Genomic DNA, 12,910 nt, shown 5'->3' with positions numbered 1-12,910 from the left:
TTTGTTCAGGCCTGTTCCTTTTATTCTCCTGAATGCCCAGCATCGTGCTAGTAAAGAAGTAGAAGCCATTTTCTGTGTTCTCAAAGTGCTTTTAACCCAGTCGCGGAGGCAACACTTGAATTTCCAGGCAGCCGAGAGCCAAAAAGCTGGACTCTGTGGGAAAGCCAAACGCTTCCTGCTGTAAGAGATAGGGGACTCAAATTAGAGCACTTTCATTGATCTTTTTTCCTTCTGGCTTCCAGCATTTTATTTTTCAGTCTTTAATTACTAAGTACTTTTACAGCACTATTCAAAAAGGGTATTTATAAGTTTCAGAAGTGTGAGCTCAAATCACCCAATTATCTTGGAAGCCTATTTAATGTACCTTGATTTGGGGTGGTAATGAGGGAAAAGGGAGCCCTGAGGGGGGCAGGCCAATCAGTTCAGAGAAGGCCTGAATTAGCACATCTTTGGCACCAAGAGTTTTGATTGATCCAGCATGAATAATTCAAAGGCTTTGTTTGTATGTGGAATGGGGAAGGAGAATTGATAATTTAGGGAAAGTAATACTCTTTCTTCTTTTCCTGATGTGCACTATTTTGTAAATCGCATGTTCAGTCTGGTGGCAGCTGGATTAGACAGAGCCGAGGGCCTGAGTGGTGTGCATGCAAAATTCGTGTCGCCAGAGCATGATAATAAAGTTCCCTGCAGGGCTAGAGGGAGTACTTTGGCCAGTGCAGACGCTTGGCTACACTTTTGGCATAAAATGAAGAAAGACTCAAGTCATCCCCTGTTGGGAGGCCTGTTGCTGAAACACCATTAGGGTTAATTTTTGTTCTTGGAGGGAGAAATACTATAGATTACAGAAGTTTAACCAGATGCCAAATTCTCATCCAGATTGGTCATTTCTGAACGTTTCTTGGGAGACCAGAGCTATTCAAAAGACAAAATTTAAAGCTTTTTATTTCTCCTACAATCCCCACTCATGAGCAGGGAAATGGCCTTATTAGGACATGGGAAGGTGCCTTGTAGAAGGTTAGGTGTTTTGTTTTTTGTTTTTTGTTTTTTTTTTGAAACTAGGACTCAGTAGATTAAAAGGTAGGGCGGTTTTATGTGTCAGTTTGGCTAGGCTATATTACCCAATAATTTAATCGAACATTAATCTAGGTGTTGCTATGAAGGTATTTTGTAGATGTGGTTAACATCTACCATCAATTGACTTTAAGTAAAAGCACATTAGAAATCCTGCCGTTTGTGACTACATGGATGGTCTTTGAGGTATTATGCTAAGTGAAATAAGTCAGACGGAAAGAGACAGATACTGTATGATTTTTGAGGCAGATTAGTTAGTATGAAATCAGGCAGTTAGCAATCCCTTGGTAGACTGAGCAAAAACCGAACAAAAATAGAACTTACCTGTACCAGGGCAAATGTACCAGCGCAACAATCTCATCAATCATGCTCTGGGGCAACTGAGCTGTTTCAATGGTCTCCCCCAAGCTGAGCAGTAGGGCGAGTCTGGGAAACATTGTATCCATAGGCACCCACACCGCAATATCCCCCTCCCAGGTAGAAATAAAGGTATATAAACACAAGCTTTCTGCCTTAGCTAGTGGGCATCCCAGCTTCGGGTACCCCCTCCCGCTAAGGAGCTGTAACTCTTTGCTTGCTATAATAAACTATCTTCCTGTGCAACTCTTGGCCTCTTTGTCGGTGTATCCATTCTTCAGCTCCGCAAGACCACAAGACTAGGAACCTGGCATTCACTAAGGGACATCCTACATCAATTTCACTCATAAGTAAAATATAAAACAAAGACAAAACAAATGAATAACAAAAAAACATAAACAAAAAACAAATGCAGAGGCAGACAAAAGGTCAGCGGTTACCAGAGGGGAAGGTGGTGGAGGGAGGACAGAAAGGGTAGAGGGAGTCAGCTGTACGGTTACAGATGGAAACCAGACATTTGGTGGTGAGCACAATATAGTGCATACAGATGTTGAGTTGTACTGTTGCACAGCTGAAACTTACGTGTTGTAAACCCATCTTACCTCATCAGTTAAAAAAAAACAAAACCTTAAAAGACAAGCAAAGTACAATACCCTCCATAATATGGGCCGGCCTCATCTAATCAGTTGAAGGCCTGATGAGCAGAAACAGGTTTCCCAGAGAAGAAGAAATTCTGCCTCAAGGCTACCTCGTCGATTTCTCCCTGAGTTTGCAGAGTGCTGTCCTGCCCTATGATGTCCCGACTTGCCAGTTCTTAGATAGATATCCTATTATCATATTATCATATATTCTATGACATATAGGATACACCTTACATTTATCTATCATCTATCTATCTATCTACCAACTACCTACCTACCTATCCATCCATCCATCCATCCTCCACTTATCTATAGCTGTCCTATTGGTTCTGTTTATCTGGAGAATCCTGACTGATAGAGAAGAACGGATGCTTGACTCCCTTCTGCCACCACACAGCGGGAGGGTCTCAGTCTCTCTATCACACACCATTCACAGTGCGGAATCATACATTGCAGATTTATTCTAGGCCTTGAAGGTGTGTGGTTGTCTAGAGCTCCTTATTCAAATGCCAGCACTGTCTGAACACCTGGAGAGGAAAGGACAATGCTGAAACCAAGAGGTGGGAAGGTACCAAGGACGAACTTCTTCATGGCTCTTCCAGGGAGGCCAAGATAATTAGAAGAAACTCCAGTGACAGCCTATATGTCATTTAGGACTGACTGGCCAGAAAGTATGAGATTAGGCAATTATGGAGGCATAGGTGGAAATGGGATTTATCAGGTGCAGAGTGATGTGAACCAAGTAGTTCAAGAACTTCCTGTCTTTAACTGGGGTTTGATTCAAGTGCCAAATTATGAAGATGCTTGCAGGGTGTCATCACACACGGGGGCTTAACCTGGGTGGTGGAATCGACACCACCAGCAGTCTTAGAAGCCTGGCCATCAGCTTCTGTAAACTGCAAATTCAGTGACCGAGGGACTAAGAAGAAGTAACAGAATGCTCAAGGACAGGGAGGCAGCGTCTTCCTCCTTCTGCTCTTCAGTGGAATATGTCTAGTAGGATCCTTTTCTGGCTTCACTGTCTCTGTTTGGGGGTGTAGGTGGAAGGTGTACTGTGACCTCCGCTCTCTGTCTGCTGGGCTTCCTCTGCCTTCTCCAAAGGTGGTTAACTAACATTCATTAGCTTTGAGGTCTATTAAAAACTGGGTCCTAGCTCCCTCCCTGCGGGGAGAAGAGACAGATCTGGGGCAAACCTAGATTTGCATTATTTAAGTGGTGTTTGACTTTCTGAAGCAAGCTGAAGCAAAGAAAAACTGTAAAACAGACACTCTGATAATTATACCCTCCCGAATTGGCTCATTTGTGCTAAGTGGGTCTTGCTGTTAGGTTATAAACCTAAGATTACTTAAGGTTCTTCCCCTAAGTAGCCTTTGGTTAGGGTTTTGCTCAGGGTCTGCTGTGGTTCTAACTTGTGGAACAGGCGTTCATTTCTGTATAGAGCTCGGAGGTTCTGGTTGAAAAACCGGAGGGACTTTGGAAATGAAGACCTAAGGTATGTACTGTTGTACTCCTTTGTGCTCTATCCGGTCACATTGGGTTAATTAAATGTTATCACAGTGAGATCGATCCCTTGACTCACAAAGATGATGAGTGAGCAGTAAGGCTCCTGTGGATTATTGGCTTGTCCTATATCAAGGAGAGAGTGTCCCAAAACTACTGGGCTGAGAGGTATCGTTATTATTATATAGCTTCAGCTGGACAAAATGATAAAACCTGCCTTAAGAACATTTCTTAATTTGTGCTGTCCTGTCAATGGTAAGTTTCCTTGCAAGCTACCTGAAGTTCTCTTGGAATCAAGCTGAGCAGTAAATGCACGCGTGTACGCCTGTGTGCCCACAAGTCCCTGAATTATGTCCATGTGCGGTCCTGAGTGCCCAGGATCCATGCTGATGCACAGGGTTTGAACAGAGAGTCCAGATAATAAGGCTCTTTAGTGTGATGACAGCTAGCAAGTATGTGGGAAATTCCAAAATAAAAGAGCAAAGAGTGAAAGCTGGAAGACTCTTAGATACTCTCTAAAGTGACAAAGCAAAAAAAACATTACTACCTAACCCGCACTGGTGGCAACGAGCTCAGGATTCACACAGGAGGAAAGGGACTTGTGAGTGGTAAAAATTAGATAGAACCTAATCATTAGGCTCCTTTAGCTTGTAAATTTTCCTAAAGTTCATGGTTAAAAGCAAAAGAGATTGTAGATGTTCAACATCTTTTTATTCTGGTTCTCTTATGGGAATGAGAGACTGAGGCACTCTTTATTCCACTTTACAAGGTTGTTTCAGCATCTTAGATAAAAGAATATTTGTTTAATTTTTTAAAAGTAACTCTAGACACAGAAATTCAGTCTCTCTTAGTAACTCTCGTTTACTCCATGATCTGGAAATTCTTGTGTCCCACTTGATTTCTCTCCACATCTTATTTTTCTTGAATATAACATACATACAATGAAATACATAGACTTAAGTGTGCAACTCAGTAAATTTTTACAAATGCGTGTACACATGAGCACCACGTAGTATCTTAGAAGCCTCTCTCTTGCACCCTCTCAGTCAATACCCAAATCTCAAGCGTGTCGTACTGACTTCTCTCAACATGACCTTTATTTGAATAAAATCATGCAGTAAGCTTCTTTTATGCAGCATTGTATCTTTGAAATTCACTATCTTGTTAGGTGTAATAGTTTTATTTTTTATAGCTATATAGTATTCCGTTGTATGAATATAGCATGTATGTATGCATTCTATTGTTGATGGAGATATCATTTGTTTTCATTTGGGGGCTATTATAAATGAAGTGACTGTGACATTGGTTGTTATAGCTTGATGAACGTATGTCCTCATTTCTGTTAGTTGTATACCTAGGAGTAGAATTGCTCCTCACGGGATATGAGATATTCAGCTCTAGTAGATACTACCAAAGTTTTTCAAAATGATTGGAATAATGTACCTTCCCTCCAGGTAATCCATTTTGTTGGCGTTCCAACAGTTGAGTGTTATATTCTCTGCACATCCTCACCAACACTTGGTATTATCAGTTTAAAAAGTTTTAGCCATTTTATTAGGGGTGTAAAGGCACGTCAGTGTCATTTTATTTTGCATTCCCCTGATGGCTAATGAACTCAAGCCCCGCTTTTTTAAGTGTTTTTGTCATATCTTTTGTGAAGTGCCTGTTCAAATCTTGGCCCGTTTTTTTCACCGCTCGTCTGCTTTTTTTCCCTTATTGATCTATAAGGGTTATTCTGGGTAAGTCCTTTGTTAGATACATGTATTCTGTATATCTTCTCCCACTTTGTGGCTGATATTTTAACTTTCTAAATGTTGACTTTTAATGAAGAGAGGTTTTCTTAATTTTAATGAAATCAAATGTATCTTTTCTTTTATGTCTTGTTTAAGAAATCTTTCCTTAACCCCAGGGTCTTGAAGATAATCTCCTAGTTTCTTCTAGAAGCTTTATTGTTTTACCTTTCACATTTATGTGTATGGTCTATCTGGAATAAAATTTTGTATATGGTATTGGGGGAGTGGATGAAGGTCACCCCCCTTGCCCCCGGGCCCACACATTGAAACGACCATCCTTGCCCACTGCACTGTATGGGTCCCTTTGTTGTAAAGCAGAGGACTATATAGCTGAGTGTCTTTCTGGATAGTCCATTCTGTTTGTATTCCAAAGCTTCTGGAATCAGTTTTAATCACTATCATTATATAGTCAGTGTTGCTATTCCATTCTCTAACTTTGTTCTTCAAAAGTATCTTTGCCCTTCTTGTTTTTTATTTTTCATTTCTATTATAAGTTTTAGAATCAGCTTATCAATTTCCATACCCACATGCAAACCTCCTGGGATTTTATCTGAGGCTATTTGAAATCTATAGAGCAATTTTGGGAGGATTAATGTCTGTCGCTATCAGAGTTGTGGGATTTCTTCCTATTCTGCCTTTAGTGGCTGGAGAGGTATGACTGCAGTCTAGGGCAATGGCACGAGATATGCCTTCCCAACATTGTTCTGAGTTCCAAATAGGAGTTGGACTGTATTTTCTCCCCCTGGATCATTCTTCTGGATCATTTGAATACCATCCCTGCTCTGCTCTGGGCCCTGGGACAGGGACCAGTTTGGACAACTACAGTGGGCTCTCTTGCCTCTGGTTTCCAGTTAAGTTTGACCAGTTGGGGTGGAACACGGGCAGGAGATGAGAAGAAGGGAAGAGAGTGAGGTCAGGGTATTACTTTCTTGGCTTTTCCCCTGCAGGGTCACTTTGGGTTGGCTGGGTTCCTGGACTAAAGGCTGTTAGCACTCCCCTTGGGCATCCTTCTTTTTTAGCTCCCTCCCTCTGGGTGCTCTCAGCCTAAGGGTGGTAATGGCTGCTCCCATCACTAATGTGGGGTACGCCTTATCTCTTGTTATTTCCCAATACCCTTCCCATACCTTTGTTAAACTCTTCCCAAATTATACAATTTGAGCTGGCTCTCTGTTTCCTGCCGGGACCCTAGTTACTACAGAAGTGGAAGAAAAACAATTTCCTGGACAGCTTTAAAGAGCTTTGAGAATGAGGACCAGTGATAACCTTGCTCGTTCTGCTCACCAGTTTCACCAGTGATAACCTTGCTCGTTCTGCTCACAAAAATGTACTTCTGGCTAAACTTGCCTGAGTACAGCATAGAAACTGTGTTTTTCTCTTTCTAGTATCATTAGAAGTCATCAAGAGACTCTTTATGATGTAAAAAGTAAAATCTGTAGCCTCAAAGTGTACCCTTCAATGCCCACAGGCATTTTTAGCCACGGGGTGTTTTTCGCTTCCTGACTAAGTTGGTATCGGATGCTGCAGTGTTTGTGTTTGTATCTGAGAAACATCCATGACGCTGCCTGAGGATGGTAGCAGGCGAGGGGCGAGTGTCAAGCTAGCATGGACTTCAAAGTGTTGATAAAATTGCTGCCATGTGAAAAATTAGTTGAAGCATTTCTGGGGACAGCAGCCTCAAGCTGCAGTGAACGAGGGAGAATTATACTCATTCTTAAGTGGAGTCTTACATTGAAATCACTTAAGTCCTCTTTTGACAGTTGGGTCGTTTAGTTGTCTGCTTTAGGAATTAATTTTTTAGAATGACATCGATAACCCTGGGAAGGACTGCTGAGTTTCTTTAATTGCACTAGAAATCCATTGGATTTAGAGACTGTCCAAAATGTCATTTGGTGGTAACAGTAATTAACCTGAATCATGCACTGTATAGTGCTGACAAATACAATACAAGAACTGGTGGGAGTGCCACATGAAAAAGTCAATAGCAAATAAAGCAGAATATCACATATTTTTAAATGAAGATTTTTACCTTCTTAAAAAAGTAAGTAACAAGTGGAAGTCTGCCATGGTCAATTGACTTTTTAATTAGACAAGTCTGCTTATGTGTTCATTTCTGTGCCTAACTAGGTGAGTCATGTCTTATTTTCAGTATCAGCTGGAGCTGGCACTGCCTTTGCTCTCACCGGTCTCCCTTGCGTTACTGTCCACTCATCCACTGTGGCATCAGCCCCCACCCCTCTGTGGCCATGCACCCTAGGAGGTCACGCCATCTCTGTAGTAGAGATGGCAAATTGTTGGCCATTAGACATGTTTGTTTGTATCACATGTTCATTTTGAAAAATTGTTTTACACCTGGGAGCTATAAATAAAAATCTCAGTTTCTGAGTTTTCTTGAAAAAATGGATGACCTGAGAACCGTGGCTCTCCATTCTTCTGCGGTGAAAATTGGCTGGGATTGGGCATGTGCTCAGGAGGGAGCCACTGTTTCACCTGGCAGCCTGACTCGGTTAAGTGACGCGCCTGGCCTGGCAGGCACGTGTAGACATGTGTTCCACACATCAGGGCAGATTCTAAGTACCGATTGTGAGCAAGAGAAAGAATTCATTGTATTATTTCAGTCTGTGTATTATTGGTAGGACAAACTGCAAGCTCTGAGAGGCCAGAGACCTTGTCTCATTTGTCTTGGTATATATCCCGTGTTTCATAAATGTTAATTGAATTCAGAGGAAACTCGACTTAGGAACAGGAACTGGCAATAGTATGACGATGCTTAAAGAAGAATATTGAATGTTTGAAAAAGGCTAAAACCATAAGTCAAGGCTGAGAACATAGACTAAGATGATGGTAGGGAATAAAGAGGTGACGCTGAGAGACAATTGGAATGAAAGCGCATTGGAGTTAGAGACTGGCAGGAGGTAAAGGAGAAAAGGAAAAGGTGCGTTTGGAGCTTTACAGTAGCAGGGCCATAAAGAATGCCAGCAGGGTGGTAGGTAAAGGCACAGGGTCCTTCCCGCTCCCCCAGGCCTTCTGTTGATGTGAAAGGCATTTAGTCTAAAGCTAATCATTATGCTCACAATCCTTCCCTTATGTTTTTAACCCCAGGGCTAAGACCATCAAGAATACAGTCTCTGTGAACCTGGAGCTGACAGCAGAAGAATGGAAGAAGAAATATGAAAAAGAGAAAGAGAAAAACAAGACTTTGAAGAATGTTATCCAGCATCTGGAGGTGGAGCTAAACAGATGGAGAAATGGTAAGGAAGAGTGGGGCATGAGTGTGTGCCCTCTTTTTCTTAGAACCATTGGCATCCTGGGGCACCTGGGAAAGAGGGATGATGGCAGAGCCTGGTCCTGCATGGCAACAATGTGTGTGAACAAGCAGATAAGTTTTTCTCATTCCCTAGCACTGCTCCCCACCCCACCCCATCCCTTGGCTGACATACATTCTTAGTGTGGGCAAGTGACTTTTTGCAAGGTTGCCTTAATCTGTTTCCAGTAAGATGCTTCTCTATCGGTTACTGTAATTTGCTCTCTGAAACCACATTCGAGGTTTAGAGGACAGTGCTTGAGACTGTGTCGTTCCGATTTCTTCGATTTAATAAAACATGTCATTCTTTCCTAGGTGAGTTTTGTAATTGATTTGGGGTTAAAAAATCACCTCTGGTACATATTTGCTTTTTTTTTTTTTTTTGGCTCAACACGTCTTCATGCTCTGCTTCTTCAGAGCCAGAAATAGGGAGCTCCTGAAGAAGCTCTGTACTAAAATGCAGTCTTAAAGGCTTGTTTCGTGACTAGCTTTTCTTTTCCCCCAAAACATTCGCTTTGGTTTGTTCTACTCGAAGAAAATACCTCAGAGAGCTGCCATGCAGTGGGTGGGTGGGGCGTGGGTGACGTGTTGAAGGGGGATTTCCAGATCGAAGTGCAGACAGATTATTGCAGTGGCTTTAGCATTGTGATGGAAGTTAGAAGTCTTTTCTTTTTTTGACTGAAATAAGGCGGGTTGGTGTGTGTGCAGGGGGATCGTGGATAGTTGGAGGTTGTTCTTCGTATCCTTTGCTCTCACGTTCAGTATTTATTAAAGGTGCTGCAGCAGACCTCAGTCTTGGGTAAGTGTGGGAGCCTGGGGCTGCTATGCGGGATTGGGAGGTAACCCGCCTCTTTGTAACGGCAGAGTTAGCAGCAGATCAGATCGTCTCGTGATTATATGTTTGTCACTGCTTTGTGCTAGGAAGGGTGGGGTGTCACTGAGCTACTGTTCAATTGAAAGCAATTACGTGGCAAACCAGGATTCAAGAGAGGTTCAAGAAATGACCTAGTAGCCTAAATAGGATGATTCTTTTCTTTTTGGGAGATTTTCTAGCTGCATATGTGTTTTGAAAGCTGCTAGAATAATTGAATAATTCAGCACCTGGGGCTGGTGGATGATTCCTCACCATTTGGCAGGAGTAGGAGAGTGGGGAGGGATGCTTGGCAAGGCAAGGAGCGGCTGTATGAAATTTTGTTCTATTTCTGGGATCCTCTTGGGTCAGTTCTCTGCTGGGCGACTGGAACATTCGGTAAAGCCTTTTGGTAAAGGGAGGGGGTCCGGCCTTCGAAACACTGTGGAGTGGGCAACTGGCCTTATTTTTTTCTATTCTATCCTGTCCTTGCCAAGCTCTGACCCTCCAATTCTCCATCCCTCAGTCAGGTCCGTCCTCTGCGTCTGCCCGCTGCCCTGTTTGCCTAACTCACCTCATGCCGCACACTTCTTATGGGCGCTCTCTCCCTGCTTTTGGACTTCGCACTTGGCATCATTTCAACTTTCTGTCCCACTTCATCCACCTTGTACATCTACTCAGAAATGTACTGTTTTCCTGGCCCTAAAGAGTGAGATCCTACATAAACCCTTAAGTTCCATCATTTGGGGAAACTACTAGGAGTTCTGGCACATGATGGACTTTCAAAAATGTATGTTAACGTGTTTTAATATAGTGCTGGAGAGGAAAGGGTGATAAGTCGGACATGGTCTCTGTCCTCAGGGGGCTTACTGTCTGATGGGGGAGGTAGACTCCAGCCAGAATAAACGTGTGATGGTAGTCTATGCTGCATACCCAAAAGGAAACACATAAGTTACTACAGCAGGGGGCCCTGACCTTGACCGACAAGTCAGTGAAGACTTCCCTCAATGAGCAACGCAGGGAATAAGATCTGAGAGAAACCGCAGTAAGCAGGTGAAATAGGTACAAGGTGGAGGTCAGAGTGCAGGTGGAGGCAGCCACATTTACAGCGTCTCTGAGCCCGGGTAAGAAGGCCAGTGTGGAGAGCTGGGCAGGGGGACCCCTGGCCTGAGATGGGTAGGCAGGCCTAACCCATGCAGGGCTGCGCCGTCCTTGTTTAGGATTTTTGTCATTATATGGAAACAATGAAAAGCCACTCAGGGATATTAAACTGCAGACCCTATGATGAGATTTGCACTTTTGAAGATCCGTCAGTTGTGTTGGAGAATGGACTGGAGAGGGTGGGAGGAGGGCCAGAAAGTAGGGTGGTCATTTGGGATAAGACATTGGAAAGAGAGAGAGATGGATGCACCGGAGAGATATGTAGGGGTGAAGTCAGCACGGCTTGGTGAGGAGCTGGCTGTGGGGGGGGGGGTGTGAGTGGGGGGGCAGGCAGAACTGTGCGCAGACAGGAAGCCCCGGAGAAGGCCCAGACTAGGGAGGTTAGGAGGGGCGTGTGAGGTGCCCAGGGCACATCCAGGTGAAAGTGCCAGATGAGAAGTTAGGTCTGAGGGCCTGGACCTGGGAAGAGCTACCTGAATGAGAAGGAGAACTTTGAGTGTCATCCGTCTTGAGGAAGTAATTGGAGACACAGGTGGGGGTGTGCTCCCCTACAAACTATCGCGAGAGGCTAAGGGAGAAGAGAAGAGACAGTCTTGAGAGACACCCACCCCCCGCCTGTTACCATGTAATCGCCGAGTGACCGTGATGGCAGAGGGAGGTCTGCAGAGCTCTCCTTTCCTCCCAAGTTAACATTTGCATTTGAAAGGTGATTTTTCTGGAAGCAGAAGTGCTCCCATAGAGAGAACCGACTCTAGTAATGTGCATTTCAGACAGATAGAGACATGGAGGAGTAGTCCCTGGATGAGCTATGAGTGGACGTCTATCTCAGGAATTAACGGCACATCACATGCAACAAAAATCCCAGGCTTTTTGTTACGTTCCTAGGCTGAGTGTTTAATCCTCCCAGCCCTTGTGGTTTTGAAGGGGTAGAAGTCTCGCCCAACGTGACTTAGTTTCTGGTAGAGCTGGTGTCTGAACCTCGGGGGCTTCACTCCTAAGTTTATTCTCCTTCCGTTGTCTGTGCAGCGCACACATAGCCCTGGAGGTTTGTGTTTAGGTCAGTTACCTGAGTGTGAGAAGTACCGCAGCAGAAAAGAAGGGGCTGAAAGCCCTTCAGTGGTGTCCCATAATTCCTTGTGGTCGTGAAGGCATGGCTGGTTTGTGTCAGCTAGAGAGCTGGGATTTGGAAAGGTCAAGTGCTCTCCACTAAAATCCAAGTGGCAGGATATTTCCAACTTTCCTTTGAAATTTGACACACACATTGGTTCTATACTTGTAGGAGGAAGCCACTTAGTTCACCTCAGTGATCCCTCGGGTTTGCTATTTCCACACTGCAGCCTGAACAAGTGTAAGGAGCGCTGTCAATAGTACACATTCTCCCCTGGGGAAGAGATTTCTTCCCTTGCATGGTGTACGTATAATTTAGAAGCCTGGCTGCCCTGCTGTCCTCCAGCTGTAGGAAAGTGAGAAGGAAAGGAGTGGAGCAGAGGAAAAGTGTGCGTGGGTGTGCATGCTTGTGCTTTTTCCTATTTGCTGGTTTTATAGAATGAGGGAGGAATATAAAGGAGTAGGGAAGGTAAAATAATATGATGTCTCAGTGGCAAATCGGGTCCAGGCGGATGATGTAAATAAGGGAAGGATGCATGTCTGATACATTAACAGTGATGGAGAGAGCATTTCCTCCCCACGTCCTTTAAAAGTTGTGCAGCACTATCCCGGTCGGTCCGTGTGTGTAGGCCGCTGCCCACACCCATTCCAGGTTTCAGCCCCTTGTGGCGTAATGGGCGACTTCAGCATCTAAGCCTGACAGCTTTCTCCTCCGGGCAGAGTAGAACAGTGATTCTCAGAATGTGGCCCGGGACTCATTGTGTATATGCTACACCAAGCCTTAAGTGATTTCTGCCGTTGCCCTTAAGCAAGCGGGCTGGCTCAGGGCGTGTGCCTGGTGACTGAAGGCGACGCCACAGCTTGTTTTTATAAAGAAGGACTGAGGAGAGCCCCCCAGTCTCCCAGTCCCATTCCCCACTGGGTCCTTGGGTGACCAGTGACAGGGATTGACCCTGCCTGGCTTACACAGAAAGAGAAAGCGTTTGAAAGCTATGAGTAGCTCACAGAACCAAAAGAGCAGCTGAGATCCTTGTCCTAGCCAGCAGTGCTGGGGCTGCTCCCGAGACACCAGCAGCAGGAGCAAATCGACAGGGCTCCTCAGGGGCCACACCCGGAGGGCGTCCCCTCT

At 44.3% G+C, this 12,910-nt stretch overlaps 1 protein-coding gene across 1 annotated transcript in view; it reads left to right on the top strand.

Annotated features, from left to right (window-relative positions):
- The window catches only part of KIF5C (kinesin family member 5C), a 143,348-nt gene that overhangs the window by 76,155 nt on the left and 54,283 nt on the right, over positions 1-12,910 (top strand). Inside the window, 1 exon segment of the mRNA XM_033111683.1 lies at positions 8,462-8,610. Within this exon segment, the coding sequence (XP_032967574.1) occupies positions 8,462-8,610 (149 nt within the window).

This window comes from Rhinolophus ferrumequinum, chromosome 8 (assembly GCF_004115265.2).
Source record: "Rhinolophus ferrumequinum isolate MPI-CBG mRhiFer1 chromosome 8, mRhiFer1_v1.p, whole genome shotgun sequence".
NCBI lineage: Eukaryota > Metazoa > Chordata > Mammalia > Chiroptera > Rhinolophidae > Rhinolophus > Rhinolophus ferrumequinum.
This window is presented reverse-complemented; position numbering and strand designations above follow the sequence as displayed.